Below are 17,161 nucleotides of genomic sequence, written 5' to 3'. Positions count from 1 at the left end.
TTCAACCGTTAGTGGCTACCGACTTGGCCTTTGACGGATGTGTCCAAGACAGGAAGTCGAATTTATCCTTGGCATTCTCCAGGATAGACGATGCGCTCGACTCAGGTTGAGGAGGAATCGAGCGTGGAGTTTGGGGTGGGTCACGCGGCTCCAGCACCAACGACCGGCGATAGAATGTTTGCATACTCTTCTCGCCGCTCGACCGTACCCGGATCAACTCGTTCTGCATCCAGGCTTGCAACTCCGGTACTTCAGTCAATCGGTATGGGATTTGAAACCTTTGCAGTTCACTGATGATCTTGGCCGTCTTCATATGTTTGTCAAAGTTGATCACTGCCATCTCACCGTCCTCGGTAGGCAGGCTGCGCAACGGCTGATTGCCGTGATCAACGAATGTCAGGTCAGTCAAGTATGTACCGACAAAAGGTAAACAAGGGGGTATGCGGTTCTGGAGTCGTTGTCTTAAAACCGCGTAATTGCGCGATACATCAACGATGCCCCGCAGAGACTCAAGCGTTGTCTTGGTCTTTTGGGATACAATTTCCCATGTCCGCTTGAGGCGAGAGATCATTGACGAGTTCAGTGAGCAGATAATAGCCATCAGCGTGTCGTAGTTGTCAAGCTCCAGACACTTGTTGGCAATCTTCACCCAGTGTTTGATGGTAGCCGCTCGCTTTTTGGGCTCCTCCAGCTGGAGGATGGAATCAGCCACCAGATGCGCTAGATCCGTGGACAGTGTAGACATTGCACGGACATTGACAGCCAACGATGCTGATTTCTTCATCCACTCTGTTGCCAAAAGCTCCTCGGGGAGGATAGAGCAAAAGATGCGGGACTCCTTGATAGTAAATTGCCGCGCGAGTTCCATTGGATCAAAGTCCAGAATGCTGAGGCTACCCTCGCCGTGCTTCCACTGTCTAAGGAGATTATTTTCCTTCTTTCCAAGGATGGGGGGTGGCAACGGAGCATCCGGGTGTACGTATTGCGCAGTCGCGGTATTGGTCTTTCCCATAGAAGACACCAACCGGGGCACCACTGGACCATGGACTGCCGAGACTTTTTCCGCGAGCTCTGCCAGGCGCTTTCCTGCAGAAGGCAGGTTCTGCATCAAGGTCGTATTGGCAAAGTTCATTATAAAGTCCAGTGCTACGTTGTCGCAGTCATGGCGCCAGTGAGACTCGAGCCATCCCTTGAACACGTTGTAGACACGAAGGCGAACGGGACCTGCAGCGTGGGGCGTATCGCCGATGTAGATAAACCGGTCGACAAGGGTTTCGGCAAACTCCATTGGAGTTGCAAAGAGACGGAAGGTGAGGTAGAAGGCGGAGACGAACATGGCATCTGGGGTCGACCCATGGGCTGTGAGCTTCTCCACCAAGGCCCGAAGACTTCCACCCATGACTTGGCCATCTTTGAAAATCAATTCATGAGCGAAGGTCTTCTCCAAAATGTTTGCCTCCGTCTCTTCATTCTCCTCGGCCAAAGTCGAGTGGCTGATACTGCCATGCAGCGATGGAGCTTGGTAGCTGTTGCAAATGTCCGGAGAGGTGGCCCGGGTGGATGTCTGGGAGACCCCGCTCATTTCGGAGTCACGGAGATGACTGTTGTATGTGAAGCTGCTCCCGGTGCTGGTGATGCCGCGGCCGAAGGACTCACTGACTTCAGACGTCGGGTGACTGTCGCGACACTGGATGCTATCTGCCACATGAGCGTCCTGCATCAATGAGGTGGACATTTTGTCTAGACTAGTGGACAGCATAGCTGTGGGTTGATCGGTGTTATCAGTGGTTGGAGTAACCAATGCACGTGAATTGAAGGAGGAAGGGGTGGCAGCCTCGGTAAGGCCCGGAGTAGAGGTGGAATCGCGGAGGTTCTTCTTCACAGGAATTTCAAGCGGAGGAGGAGGGAGGCGCAAGGATACTTCTTTCTGGTCGCCTGCCAGGCTTCCGGTCCGCTGTGGAATAGGTGTGGTCTGAATGTCGTGAACGGTGCTGGAGTCCTGGGTCAACGCTTCAAGTTCGAAATCGCCACTCTGCTCCAGCATCCAGCGAGCCTTCGCCAAGCAGTTTCCCGCCCCTCTGACACAGTCAGTTGCAGCGTCAACGAGACGCTTGCCTTCATCTGGCATGAAGATAAGCTCGTCATCTGCGGAATGAGCGGGTCGGAAGGCATCCCGGGCGGCATAGACGAGCTCTGAAAGTCGATCGTACATAGTGTCCCGAGCTTGCTCCAGGAGCCCACATCCCTGTGGATCATGCTCACATACCGCCTCGACCACAGTCAGCAGACCTCGGCATGACCGCACCGCCTGTTCCGTGGTAACTACTAGCTCTGTTGAGGGACGTGATTGTAAATGGAGACCAATGAACGAGCCCAGGACTCCCAGAAATGCATCGTATGTAGTGTTCAGCCTTTCTGAAGCCAGGTTCGGGTTTCGGGAGGCCGCAGCAGGCGCTGAGCACGACACTCGGTGAGAGATCCGCTTGGTGGACACGGACACGGGGCGATGGGACTGAGACTCTATCGTGTCCGTTCGGTTAGACGCACGACTCATGTCCAATCGGCTACGATTTAGCAGTCGGGATTCACCCCGCTCTGTATCAGCCTCCGATGGGAATGTCTCAGACATGGGCGTTGGAAGGATGTCAAAGTGTGTTGCCTGGCCGAGCTCGGCGATGGTCCGGCTCAGGCCCACTTCCTCAGTCCATATATCGAGGAAACGAACACCGCGAGTCACAATTCGGAATGCCTTCAGAAGCATTTCATCCATCATACACACCTCATGTTCTGTGTCATTGGTGCTACTGGGCATTTCCTGGCATCTCTTCGTCGTCCGGACAAGGGAAGAGAGATCTGCAAGCAAAGCTTTGCGGTTCCGACGCAAACCGTCGTGGCTTCTTACCAGAACGGAGTCGCGAGTAAGACACTCGGATTTTTCCTTGGACATGTCAGCTATCCCACTGTCGTTCTCCCGGTGTCAGTACTTACCAGTAGAAAGCGTACACCAGCAATCAGGCCTTTTACGGTGTCCTGGTTGCAAAATTCACGTAGAGGGAAGCCGCATCCTCCTTGGATGATGTCCCAGAAGTCGGTCAACGCTTTCAGGAGCGGACGCATTGGTAACTGATCGTAGGCTTCGCAATAGTTAGTGGGTAGCCAGCCCCGAGCACCGGTATCTAATAATGTGCCATCTGCCCATCCATTTGTGTGAACCGAGTGCACTAATATGATGTCCCCCTGATCCAATGGTAGTGTGATGGTAGCGGGCGATACGTCTCCGGATGGATGAAACGGGTAGAAGGCACGCAAGTAGTTATGGAAGACGGCTCGCGGAGTTTCCGTCTCTTCCATGCTGTCGTCTTTCTTGGTGTTGGATGGCGTTAAAGGAGGTGTCATTTGATGATGCTGCGTACAGTAGAAGCGGTTGGAGTAGAAGTTGGAGTTTCCCTTTTCGATCTTCAGTGGCGCAATGTGTGGCTTCATTGGTTCCATATCTTTCTAGTTCGAATTCGGGTTCTGGATATGGTTTCCTTCCAGTTGGTCTAGCCGGACGCAGGGTCGCTGACCGCAGATTATGAAAGAGAAGATTCAATGAACATCCTCAGCGACGCGATACGGAATTCAGAGGAATCGAGTGTAGTTGCTATCAAGGGGAAGAAAGTTAATTGTGGCGACACAAGGAGATTGTACAGCGGCGGTGATGTATTAGCGTAATCAAGGATTGAAAATAGGAGTCTATCCAAATCTGTAGATGACGATACTCATGGTCAACATCTAGGGCACCCAGTTCGTAGGAGGGCTGGGAGTATTGTTTAGGTAGGTGTTGTTGGAAGGGTTTGGTACATCACCACGGGAATGCAGTACTTGGGGAGGGGAGGAATGGCGGGAATGCTGGGGAAGGGTGACCGGGTAACCAGGACGTACCTCTCAACACGTATGCAGAAAACAGATGACGGAGTGTCGACCCTCCGTCTATAGTCGTCGGTCGTCGGTGTTCCTTGATCGCAGAACACGTTCCTAATCCAGGATCAAAACGAGGGCGCGAAGGATGGTTGACGAGCACGAGCACGGGGATTTTAGAAGAAGGCTAGGAGAAAAAGGGAACAATAAGAGCGCCGTAATCGAAGCAGGGCAGGAACTAGATTGCGCTGATCCAGACAGAGGGGAATCCTGCCTCCTCGAGGAAACTGGGTTGGGGTTGCGGCAAGGACCACGATGCGGATCCCGAAGCTGGAGCCTAGAAAATCGAGAGGAGAGCGATCGACGAGATTACAGGCCGATAATGACGAAAGTAGGAGGGAAATGATCCTCTTCGAGCATACAGCGAACGCGGGGGTGTAAAGTTAAGCTGGTTGTTCGTGGCGAAGATACGCAAGGGCGACGGGGGGGTGGGCGGAGGTTCCAAACACGACCCAAGAAAGGAGGAATGAGCGTTATCGTCTCGTGGTAGGAGTCGCGAGATTAATCAATTGGATTGCCACCAGCAGCAAGTAACGATCGAAAAGCCAGCGGTGATCCACCGAAGGGAAAGAGAGAGAAGAGGGATGGAAAGAGAAAGAAAGGAAAGAATCCAAAGGAGGGAGTATAGTCGGAAGACAGGAAGAGAAGTATAAAGTCGGGGATGGAGCTGCGATAAAGAACGATGGCGGAGGGGAGCGGGACAAGGACCCAGCAGCACATAATAAAAAGTACAGTACTCGTTTTTTTTTTTTTTTTTTTTGTTTTTTTTTCTCCAGGTTCACTTTTCAGGATCATCAGTTAACTCCTAGTTTGGGTCGTTGGGTGGGTGATTATCCACCGGTTCTCCCGGTGGAGTATATGGAAGAGGGCAGATTACCAGACGCAGCTTAGGCGTGAAAACTAAACTTCCCACACTAACAAAGTCAGTTCTGCCCATCCCTGACTGGTCGGGGAGCAGGTGATCCGTGTGTTGACTGATAACTTGGTTCTAACAATAATGATCTATTATTTAAAAGAAAATAAAATACATAAATATGAAATAATAATACCAGTATGATATTAATATGATTGATTCGCATGAATAAATTCCGGTATCCATATATTATAATGTCTCGAATCACTTCATCTCGTTGCCATAAGTAGAAAACAGTAAAAAGATCAAATCAAATAAGAAAAAAGAAAAGAATGTACTCCGTACAATCGTCAGATCACGGGGAAAATCAATCAATGGAATGATCCTTTTTCCGAGGGGACCAAAAGTCCCAAGTCCAACGCAACTAAACCCGTTAGTCGACGCCCAAACCGTTCATGATCTTCCTTTTCATCACAGAGGCGTTTCTTAGCAATGAATGACTGAAGTATGGCGGACGCAGGTGGGATCGTTTCTTTTTCTTTTCTTTGCTTTTTTTGCCTTCCTTTTAATTAAGAAATTAATTAATCTGTCATTTATTTATTAATTTTCTAAAATCCTTCCCTTCCACACCAAACATCGTTAGTGTTCCGCGATTAATATATGCCAGATTTAAAAACGGCCCAAGACTTCCCACTAGACTGGGTGACAGCCCCTTATTGCCGGTACCTTTGATGGCATATATGCCCGTGAGTCAATGGAATCACATCGCACTACTCTCAGCACACAGAGAAAAATGCATATCTTTGTTTATCGTCATAACAAATGTTTATCTAATCGTAATGCTCAAGGAATCAAAGATAAATCTAGAAAGAGAGTAAGACATGAATGTCCCTGCGCAGTTCCACCGGTATGGACAGTGTGCAAAGACTTGCATAGACATAACAAGGGTTCGAGTCCATTCCTTTTTTCTTTTACCTCGTCAACGATGGACCATTGGCCAGCCAAGGCACTAAAAGACTGGTGGCAAAGCAACTGTTCCTGTTCCCCTCACATTGATTGCAAACAAATGAAAAAAATAGGAATAAAACTCTTTTAGTGCTAGGCATACATATAACAAGGGTAGCTTAAGACACTAAATTTTACGGCTAAAAAAAAAAAAAGAGGAAGAAACAAGGAAAACCCACAACAAAAAGGCAAAAAGTTGAGAAAGGATCGACAACGCAGAAGCCTGTCCCATGGTTGACAGAACCTTCATTGCTTAGGATTAATTATGGAACAGCGAAACTACTCATCCAGGGCTGGTGTTGTGGTTGTTATACTTAGGAATCGGATGGCAATTAAGAAGATGGCAATGTCTCTGACAAATTTGCCCTCCCTTTTCGAACTTGTCCTTCGATTTGAATCTAGTCCGGGTGGAGCATACCCCAAAATCACAGGACTTCGTCACCAGTGGCCGGAGCGATATTAACCAACGATCAAAAATAGAAGCCTCGCCTCCGACAAAAGTCCCAAGGTCTCAATTCGACCTGTCGACTGTCACGGGAGAACGGGCAGCAAAGGATGGGACGCATCACGGCCTAGCTGCGGTCCACCAGGCGACGGTCTCCAAGACTAAAGAGCTCGAGCGCCGACAGACTAAGACCGAAGGAGTAGTCAGCTGTTGACAGCCTGAGGCCGCGGGGATTCCAGACCCAAGTCTTTTTCCTTTTTTTCTCTCTCCTCGGCATATCTTTCTCATGACTTTAGCTAGAAAATAGGGTAAACAAATGATCAGTTGAAGCTCTGGGTGGGGGGTAATTCCGGCTTGGACTCATCTGCAATAGCCCCATCCCACCTTGCCTAAAAGTAGACTGTTATCAGGATCATCCATTCAATTGAATCTACAGGCAGTTCGGAGCGCAGTGATCCCATCTAACCCACCTGGAAAGCATGTGCCCTCTATTGACCCAGGCACTTATCTCTCCATAGTCCATACACATTGTGATACTGCCTAGCTACAATTACATACATGCATGCAACAAGGCAATCCGTGCACCAACGCTTATCCCCAAGTCCCAGGAAGCTTAAATAGCCCACAAACCAGCCCGCGGACCATGATAGCACGACCTCTTTTCAACTGGACCGCACAGCCCACTGTACCTGAAGAAGGTCTATCTTAAAAGTCTATGCGAGATGCTCGGCAGATGGTGCATGAAAATTGTTGCCGACGTAGTATTGTACAGACAACCTAGGCGACTGAAAAATGAGGTATGTACTTTCCGTACCTCACAACTTACTAGGCTCCAGACGTTTCCATTTCGGGTCAATGCATCATTACTCAGCCATCAATAACAGCATTATACACTGTTTTGATTTGACGCAAGGGCAGCTGCATAAAATAGGCTTTACCCTGGATGGAGATGATGTGGAGACCATTTTCATTCGGGTCACTGGAAGATGTACCACTGCTGTTCGGCTATTCCTTCGGGTTCCGATAAATATGGGATGGTCTAGTCGAGAGACATATTGGATTACTTAGTAGACACATTGTGTAGAACTACAGCAAGTAGTGAATCGGACTTGGGAGTTGTGGTGTTCTTTGCCGACGAGGTGCTTTTTTTGCCTACTCACTGGTTTCCATTACAAACAAAACCGGGGTAGTTACACAAGGATTATGCTTATAATTATTGTTGTTTCCTTTCTCTTCCCTTCAGGCTGAGGCAAAGAATTGAATTTATGTCGTGATTCACTCGACGCACGATAAACACAGCATTTATGCACATATCATGCACGAAAGATACGCGAGCGACCGTATTATACATCATAAATATGAACCCGTCCACTTGGTTCTTGGATCTGATCGTCGCTCAATAATATGATATCGCATATCCGAGACACGGTAATCTGGAACGACAGTTTCCTTTTTCATCCACCTACAGCTTCATCCATGCCGCTTGTTCTCCTCCGCGACCGATAAGGTTTAGATCAATACTACCACGGCAAAGAAATTCGACTGCTAGACGAGAACAAAGAGCAAAAAAAAAAAAAAAAAAAAAAAAAAGAAAGAAAGAAAAGAAAAGAAAAGCAAAGAAAAATAGGTAGAGTCGCTTGCGGAACACACATCCGTCGTAGTACTTGTGTCGCTCATCCCTAACCAACTACGTATAGAGTTTCTCTATGCTTTCGAAGGAATCTAGTCGTACGAATATATTTCTGGGTCCAGCCACGGCGTCGGGACCGTGGGGTGGCGTTGAGGCTTACGCCAACAGGCGCAGATGACAACCTGACAAAGAAAAGCATATGACGGATCACGACGGTTGTAAGGCTATGCTTGATTATTGAAGCATCTTTTGACAAAGCAATTCCAAGGAGTCGGGTCGTACAAAGTTACAGCCGACCGTTACTACCGACTGTCATTGAGTCCAGACTGGATAGCAGCAGGTACATCCTCATCCTCCAAGGCGCGGTGTCGCCGGTATTATCGACCAGGATTAGCCAACCAAACTAACCGCTTTTCCCGGGAAGCTATTTGATGTCATTTTCCATAGTCCCGGGATGGACTAGCAGTGGGCACGTGTTCATCGTGGTATGCGGGACTATTCCAACACCCCTGCCCCTGTCGCCGAGCTCCCTATGTACTAACTGGTAGTGTACCAGACCGAAGGGGAGAGAGGAAGAATAGTCGGGTTTCCGATCCCGACCAATGACCGCATATGTCTTGCGCGCTCAAATTTGGGGGTGTGATACCTCACAAGATAGCGCAAATTGCGCGCTGTTATATAGTGAACTGTAGGGTACTTTGCGCCAGCTGAATCAAGGAAAGAGATTCTTCCCCAGGAACCAGACGATGGCACTGCATATTCGGTACCACTGGCACCTCACCCCCACGAGCCATTGCTAGCCCGGTGCTGTACGACATGGAACTAACGAATGGTGTCTGGATCTCGAAAAGTGATAGCTGCTATAGCGTCACCCCACCAGCAAACCAGAGCGGGACGGCATGGGAGGAGGCCCGGTCTGATGTCCCTGACTCCCATGGCTTTGTCCCGCACCATAGCATCACTTTGCCTGGAGCTCGTGAACTCGTCCCGTGTCGCGCGCATTCGTGGGGATGACGCCCCTACCTCATCTACGATGATATCAGGGGTAGCCAGAGCAGATCCATGGGACGGGACGGGTTACTCAACGGTAGCCTTGGCAAGTGATTCGCGAGTCAGCGCGGACGGCGAGTCCTCGGACGAAGTACGGACCCTCGTCCAGAACCTTCTGAAAGGGTAAATGGAAAGGCAAAAAATACTCAGGGGTAAAAATCAATCAAAATCATCGATAGTACGTCGTGCATCACGTGGTTTCGCGTGGCACAGTCCATGTCAAAAGGATGCGATATGATGGAATTTATCGCAATTACAGCATAGTAATTTGACTGAGCGTTACAGGTACAAAGCAAGTATACTGAATGCCTATCCTACGTCTCCATCCATAGGACCCAGTCATGCCATGTCTATGGATGGCGTGTTTCGAGCTCAGTCATCCCACTCCACCCGCCCCGTCGATATGGCGTTCCCGACGAGCCCGTTGGAAGGCGACCGTGCAATTTGAACCGTCCCACGATGATGCGACCATAGTTCTCCTTCTTTAGGCGATGATATACAACCATGACACTAATTACGATATTGCGGTTCCATTTTCAATGGTTCAATTGGATCGACCCCCGAAGGAATATACACTATTCAACCCACAGGATTCGCACTATACCTGGCACCGTATTGTCGGGACGTTTCGATCTCGATGTATCTATCACCACGGAAGTTCTTAGGTTGTTCCTGGAATATTCCCCATCTAGTCATATACCCTAGACCAGGGCCTACGCGTCACGAGTATGGAGTCGACATAGCTATATTGATATCTATATATATCTCTATGGCTAAGTGACCCTCATACTAACAATACCATGTGATACGAAGCTGCCTCCGACATACCTTCCAGGAAGCGTACCCCCATTATACAAAAGATGGAAACGACACAGAATGAATAGCCGCCCACCTAACCTAATTAGTCAAATTGAGGGATTCGGTCGAGTCCCTCGACATGCAGGCAAAAGAAAACCCCCCGTGGGTCCCTCGACTCCTTTATCATCACTGCACTAATGGGACTAGCGGCAGACCAGGATTCAATGATACTCGTACCCGATTGAGGAATGTCCTTGAAGATGGCCCTCGTGCACCCCACTCGAGTGCAGCTCACCCACAGCCCTAACTCCTATGAGGATTCTGCACGAGCACCCGTCAAACCGAACCCATGCTGAAGAAACCCGTTGCCCGATACAACCATGAAAAGGGAGAGACGAAGGCCAAAAAAAAAAAAAAAGTAAAAATAAAATCAATCAATTTTGATTTCTGGTTTCATGGCAAACTCAGGAAAGCATATTCCGCCCCGTCACACTTGAACCATGTTTTCTCCCAGATGACCACAGGGCGAATTCCATGCATCTGTAGTTTTCCCTCCGCCTAGCGGGCCAAGTTGCTTAGACCTACTACACTACTGCAAGTTGCTCTTCTGGTCCCCAAACTATCTACATAGTATGCAAGTTAGCGAAGTACTTAACGATTCTCCTCTTAGTCATGCTGCATAAGCGAAGATGGGCATTCAGCCCTTGAATGATTTAATATGTTTTCCTTCCACAGAGGTGACCAGTAGTGTCGACAAACCGCGATCGCCTCGCCGATCACCGACACACCCACGAGCGAAGGAAGAGAAAGAGACCCGCCAGGATCACCCATCAGCAGCACACTTACGTAGTAAAATTACGGTGATAGGGAAGAAGAAGGGGGGAAGAGTCCGATTGGATCGACATAAGCTCTCTCATTCTGCGTTTACTTTTGCACGGTCGATCCCCAGTATAAACGATAGGGTAGCGACATGGGGTTTCTCGATGTCGCATTCCCCTCACGGCGCTGTAGTTCCATGACATCCTGTCACACATTATCACAATGCGATCGCGTTTCCCCTAATTGGGGTGAGCTGTGATCCTGAGCACATGCAAAAGTTGGCTTCCGTCAACCTGCCTTAGACGAGAAAAAAAAATAATAATTCAACCTAGGTAAATCAAATGAATCAAGCTCGCGGGACGAGTCAGCTCCCCCCCCGTCTATATCGCGCTCCAACTATCATACTAGGCCGGGCTGGACGGGAACGTTGCGGTTGTATTGGGTTTTTATTCTCCTATATCCCGACCCCCTCTCTGGCTTATTTTTTTATTTTTATTTTTACTTTTATTTATTTTTTTTTCTCTCTCTCTCGTTTATCTTCTTTAGTTTTTACCGGCGCCCAGCTAAAGTTTACTCCTATTGACTTTGAAGATCTATCTGTATGTATCCCTATCTATGACAAGTGCATACCGCATACGCTGATCGGAAGTCTATATCCGCCTCCTATACTCCGTAGTACATAGATTTAGGCAAGTGGGCGAGAAAAAAAAACAAAATGAGGCGAAAGAAAAAACTTTCCAAATAAATTAATAAGTGACAATAATAAAACGAAGGCCAGACAAATGACAAGGGTGGTCTTAAAACCAAGTGTACTTTGGAAGTATAGGATATACGCAATCCCTCTCGGAATCAACCTACCCAAACAAGAACCCTCCGCATATTCCGTTGCCAGACAAGAGTGTGCAAGGGAAGCTGCATCCATCCCCAGATGTGCAAGCAGCGGTGTAACTGAGCAAACATGAACCATTCCGTTTGACTCGATGGTTTTGGGTCTCTTTAGAGACGAGGTATTATGCAGCATGACAGCTGTCAGCCGCAGATTCCTCGGCAGGGGCACGAGCAGGGGGGCAAAAAAAGAAAAGAAAAGAAAAGAATAATGTCAGCAAACCAAACGACAGAAAACGGATGTACCTAAACAGACGGCATGAATCTGCAGACTTACTTGTGGGGGGAAATAAAAGAGTCTTGAATGCGTCGACCAATAAGGGCCAGCAAAGGGCTGAAAGTATGGCCCTTCACGTGCGGTGTGATAAAACGATGCAGATACTAAAATAGAACGATTGTGGTTATGCACCTCACTATCACACTCGGCACTTTTCTTTTTCCTTTTCCTTTCCCTGTACGCCCTCCGGAGTACTTTTCCCCTCTCCGGATCTGATGCGGATGTTCTTTTCCCTGGTAGAGGCAGGAGCACGAAGAGAAACTTAGTACTATGCATCGGCTTTTTCATGCGTAACTACAGCATGCATTTGCAGACATTCCTGTAGTTGAAGATTCAATCAATCTCGATCGATCAGAATCGAGACTTATGCATCCCTTAACAACCCCAATTATGCTTGTTGTCTTACTTTGACCCGAGCATATTGGATTAATAAATAAAGTACTACTGCACTCCCCCTTGAGACTCGCTCGCGAACTATTGAACCGCAAGAGAATCACCACAGTAGTTCAGCTGGTGAAGACATGCGTAACCACCACATACATCCCGACGCAACAAACAATTCCAAGCATACCTCTGCAGGGTCGAAACCAACGAGTCTCCTAGATACCGAGCGACAAAAATATCCCACAAATCAAACTCCTTCCCTGCCCTTCCGACCCTGTCGCGAGGGGGTGCAACTTCTGGCATTCTTCGGCCCCTGATCGCGTCAAAGGGATTGTCACCTGTTGACAGCTTGCGCGGAAGGACGAGAATTACTTGCAGACTCCGAATTTGAGATCATCGTACTATTGGCATTGTATGATTCCGAGTGTTGGACTGTCGAGCAACATCTATTGCGTATACTGTTCATCGGATCAGATATTCAGTCTACATACATAATATATATATACATTTACCAACTATATTTTATGTCCACCATAAACCCATCTAGATACAAAACTACACTCACAAATAGAGAATGTAAACGCCAAATTACTCTACTTCAAGAAAGAGTATCCTAAAATCCCTCACATTCCAGCGAGAGCCCTAGATACATCGCCCTCCTTCTAGCCACCACAGTATAATAAAGTACTCTCGTCACCATTCTACCTCGTCAAACCCCCCCCGCCCAGTCTCTACACATCATATTAATCACGCTAAATCCAAAATGAAGCTCACCGCTGCCATCGTCCTTTCCCTGTCCACTCTGGCCCTCACCGCGCCCGCCGGCGTACCCAGCAAAAATGCCCACAAAGACCCCGGGCACAACTTTTATCAGGAAGCCTCCAAGTCATTGCTTGGTAACGTTGGCAAGGCCTTGAAGCTGGGTGTTCGTACTTCCCTTCTTATCTCTAACCCTCTTGAGTGGAAGCTGATACGACTGGATATGACAGCCCAAGACCAACGCCTAGATGTCCCACGTCAAATGGATACTATCTTAATCTTAATACAACGGCGTCCTTCGAGACGGATACAGGGTCTAAATACCAAGCTCTAGGAGCCACTAGGTTGTCTTTGATGGGATTAGGAGTTCGAGCGAATCTGCGTTGGGATATATGTACGAGATGATGTTGTTATGAATATCAGTCCAAGTTTTAGGATCCAAGTGTAGTCTGATCAGAACATGCCCTCCATGTCGAGATCGAGGAACTCTGGGTTCCCAACTGCCATGTCGGCCGCATTCAAGACATCGTCAATGCTTGTATCAAGCCCTCCACCCATACCCTGTCCCATCCCGCTGTCTAGTCCGGCTGCCGCTGCCGCTGCGGCGTTGTCCAGCATGCGGTTCAGATTAGCGGCGTCATCATCTCCGACGCCGTGCCCTGCGCCTGCTGGCTCGAGGTCCATCTGGCCGTGATCTTCAACCCCTAATTGCATATCCTGGATGATATTGCTCATGTCCAGGTTGGGCATCTGCGACGTCGGTGTCATCAGGGCGTTTACTCGACGGTACAGACGTACAATAACCTCGGCGCGCAATGGATCCTTTTCCGATAGCTTGGGTACATTTTCATGTTGCAAATTGAGCGCATCGCGAAGGGTGAGAACCGGGCATCGTGGAAGAGGTTCCTTGTTGGGATCCACGGGATGGTAATTGCTCTGTTCTATGGCAAAGGACTCGGCTAATGGCGCGCAGATCATGGTCACTGCGATATCAAGGGCAAGGTCAGCATTGCCTGTTTCGGTCTGCATCTTTAACTCGTCGACAATAGCGGTGAGTACGCGTGCAGAACCGAGCATTCGGATGCCAGCCACAAGCTGCCGATGCGTGTAGGAATGTGGAGCCATGCTCACACCGGGGCTTGTGCTCCAAAGTACAAGCCCTTGAAAAGTGCTTCGGATACTACCAAGTAAGCCTCCAGGTGAGTGAGTGGTCCAGCTGTCGAGCTCTGACCGGTGGCAACTACCTGTCCGCTGGAAGGACAAGCAGGGCTCAAGAACATCCAGAATAGGTTTGATATCCGCCCGGTTCGGATGGCGCGACCGGATATCCTTGAGTTGCTCATCCAGCGAGCGCGCGGTGATATTCAGTACCGTCTTATGGATTTCTCTCGCATCTCCAGATATTGAGCTGGGATTGACTAGAGACTGTAACGTCTTCAATGGAATTGTGGGGTCACTCTCGGTCTCCCAGATATGGTTGCCCAGCCAGGTCAAAGCGACGACTAGTGATGGGAGCAGGAATGGCTCAAGCAGATCTATAAATGTTAGTGCTGCCTCGGAGACTAAGAATAAAAGCCTTACATTCAAACCCTCCCTTCAGAGTGTCAAACTCCAGTTTCCCCGCTTCACACGCTGTCAGGCTTTGATTGAATAAGGTGGTCACAAGAAGATAAAACTCTTGCGGGCTGCAGGATGACATGGTTTCTTCGCTGATTCCCTCAGCTATAAAAAGCGCTGTAATCCACGCACCAAGGTTTCTATTTTGCTTCTCGCTCAGATCATCCAAATTTTGGCTGGAAGACCCGCAATCCAGTAATTTCAGAACAAAAGAGTCGTTGCTCGAGATTCCGAGATCATATGGCCGTAGATCATATCGGTATTTGAAGGTTAGTACAAGTAGCAGAATGCTACCGAACTCATCGTAGACAGGCTGGCTCTCTCCCTGATCCTCGTCCCAGTGCCAGGAATCCAACAAAGCGCAAAGGGGTTGCAGTACCTGCTTTGCGCTACGGAATAAGAGAATTACATCAAGAGCCTGAGGGCGCCTGGAAAGCGAATTGCAAATACTTTTCAAAGTCATTGTCTCTTTCTGGTTGCAGAGGTTGTGCATGACCTGTACCTGTTTTAACTATGTGTTCGGTAACTCAAGTTCAAGAAACATACCTCTGTAATGGCTGCGACAATAGCGCCCGCATTGCCTTCTGTGGATTCAAGTTCGCTGACCAATTGCTCTGCACGTTCCTGGTTGGTATTAATCTGCGACACGAGGTCGTCTTTGTTATACCCAACAGGGGGCGTTTGCATAGGATTTTCACCTAACAAGCGCTCAATGCTGGACTCAGGGATCAATTTATGTGAGGCACAGGCAAATAGGAACTCCGGTCGCACCTCAGACAGGACGGTACTGCCTTGCATTGCGAACATCTGGGAGAAAGATGGGAACGTATTTGGGTCCAGCCGGCTCAGAGCATGGCTTATGCACATCTCCATTGGTAGTGAGACCATTGATGCCGCCAACATGGCTGCGAAAAATGATGGAAGCTTGTTTACCAAGAACGAACGGAACAGGAACATCGTTCGACTGGATTCGTTGCGATACAAAGCGTTCGACAGAACATCAAATGTAGCAGTTATAACCTCTTCAACCAGCACATCATAGTGTCCCTAATGATGTTAGATACATTGAGCTAAAAGATAAAGGTCCAAGGGAATAGCGCATTCCATCACCTACTCCATATCGATTAGTGAGATAGTTGAGTAGCATGCTGTCGTCGACCAAAGGACGACCCACAAGCTAGAGAGTCAGCATTGGGAGCAAACGATGATACTTGTGATGGGAAATACCATTGCATTTATATATATGTAGAGACCAGCTCTCGAATTTATGACAGGCCCATCCATAACAGAGGCCTCGAATTGAAGCGCATTCACATTCACATTGTCCATCATAGACTGTAATGACTTGTTTGGCGGCTCCCCATACAGATTGAATCCTTTCTGTAAGCTGTCCAATCTATTGCGAAGCGGGAGCGAAACTTCCATACAAAGCGGAAGATAAGCTGAAAGAGCCTGACCCAATTTGACCTTGAGCGCTACTAGACGTCAGCACATACGCTCACATACACAATGAACAAACAAAAGAAGACTTGGATACCTTCGTGGGAGTCACTAGAGAGGACTTCGATCCCCTTTCCAGTCCCGGACAGAGCCGTAAGGAGGATTCCTAGCGACTCGAACAAGGAAACTGCATCCGGGGAGCTCATCAACCCGCCTGTCTGTTGACTGGGGTCTATATGGTTATTATGCCAGGCCACGACAGCCTGGATCCAGTCTATAATAGCTGAGAAAATGCCGACAGCTTCGGCAAGTGACTTTGGGGTGCTACCGGTGGAGACGGAGAGCATAGCATCCTGTATAACTCTGATATCCGTCATCAAGGTATAGCACTTCAAAGCCATTTTGCTCTGAACAGTCTCAGAGCTAGGAGACTGCGGCTTGTCATGAATAGATGAGTACTTCAAAAGTGACGTCAGAACTGTAGAGGTCTGAACCTTGCCCATCTTGCAGAGACAGTCTATGTAAAGGGGGAGAAGCGGATCCCATTTGATTCCGGTTGCTAGACGTATTTCCAGCAATACGTCAAGGAGAGTACCCTCGGCGGTAGGGCATCTCCGGAATAGTATTTTCGATAAATTCTTGAACTCGGCAGCATCTATCCGACGCATGAGACACTGATGGAGGAATGCCCTCCATTGTTCGGAGGACGTCATGTTCCCGATAATTTTTTGTCTTCCCTCGCAGACCTCAGGCGGATCATATCAGACACACAAAATCGCCGGTTTAATAAATATAGCCACCTCCACAGTCCTGGTGCCAATGCTCAAGCATTTTGCTCAAGTCGCATACTGAAGCTTCAAGCATCAACAAAACACGGGTATTGTTTGGAGACGTCAAAGGCGTTATCCACGTGACCTAACCTTATGTAATCAATCACATGACCACATTCTTGTTGCGGTAAAGCGCTAAACAGCCACAATAATGACTTTTTGACACTTGACATCATGTCAATTTGGTTTGACAGCATCATACTGTCGAGTACAAGTCGGGACCGCAACGTACTTGCCCATAGATCACCACCTGGTGCAAGCATTTTCTCGTAGTATTTGAAGCTCATCACCACACAGTAGACAATGCCAATTGCAGGTTTCTACCTCCGCTGCCAGTGTTTCCTGGCAATCTAGATAGGCTTATGGAGCACTAAGTTATTAATGGTACTATACCTCGGTAGGAAAACAG

General features: G+C 48.4%; 4 protein-coding genes across 4 annotated transcripts; 2 read left to right on the top strand and 2 right to left on the bottom strand.

Moving 5' to 3' along the window:
* Window position 1: 1 nt before the first annotated feature.
* Window positions 2-3,492, bottom strand: F9C07_5074 (Ras1 guanine nucleotide exchange factor; the record flags this gene model as incomplete). Its single annotated transcript, XM_041290960.1, has 2 exons — window positions 2-2,938; window positions 2,989-3,492. 2 exons carry the CDS (start codon window positions 3,490-3,492, stop codon window positions 2-4), a joined length of 3,441 nt encoding a protein of 1,146 aa, XP_041144676.1.
* Window positions 3,493-8,827: 5,335 nt separating this feature from the next.
* Window positions 8,828-9,070, top strand: F9C07_5073 (uncharacterized protein; the record flags this gene model as incomplete). The annotated part of the gene is made up of 1 exon (XM_041285354.2): window positions 8,828-9,070. One exon carries the CDS (start codon window positions 8,828-8,830, stop codon window positions 9,068-9,070), a length of 243 nt encoding a protein of 80 aa, XP_041144675.2.
* A 3,799-nt stretch (window positions 9,071-12,869) lies between these two features.
* F9C07_5072 (uncharacterized protein) lies at window positions 12,870-13,113 on the top strand (the record flags this gene model as incomplete). The annotated part of the gene is made up of 2 exons (XM_071511303.1): window positions 12,870-13,031; window positions 13,096-13,113. The coding sequence occupies 2 exons, from the start codon at window positions 12,870-12,872 to the stop codon at window positions 13,111-13,113; spliced, it is 180 nt and encodes a 59-aa protein (XP_071365051.1).
* Window positions 13,114-13,318: 205 nt separating this feature from the next.
* On the bottom strand, window positions 13,319-16,635 carry F9C07_2230935 (mediator of RNA polymerase II transcription subunit 5; the record flags this gene model as incomplete). The annotated part of the gene is made up of 6 exons (XM_041290959.1): window positions 13,319-14,400; window positions 14,447-14,978; window positions 15,029-15,529; window positions 15,597-15,659; window positions 15,710-15,957; window positions 16,020-16,635. The coding sequence occupies 6 exons, from the start codon at window positions 16,633-16,635 to the stop codon at window positions 13,319-13,321; spliced, it is 3,042 nt and encodes a 1,013-aa protein (XP_041144674.1).
* Window positions 16,636-17,161: the final 526 nt, after the last annotated feature.

The sequence above is a fragment of the Aspergillus flavus genome, chromosome 3 (assembly GCF_009017415.1).
Source record: "Aspergillus flavus chromosome 3, complete sequence".
Lineage (NCBI taxonomy): Eukaryota > Fungi > Ascomycota > Eurotiomycetes > Eurotiales > Aspergillaceae > Aspergillus > Aspergillus flavus.
The sequence above is the reverse complement of the archived record's forward strand: the minus strand, read 5'-3'. Positions and strand labels throughout refer to the sequence as shown.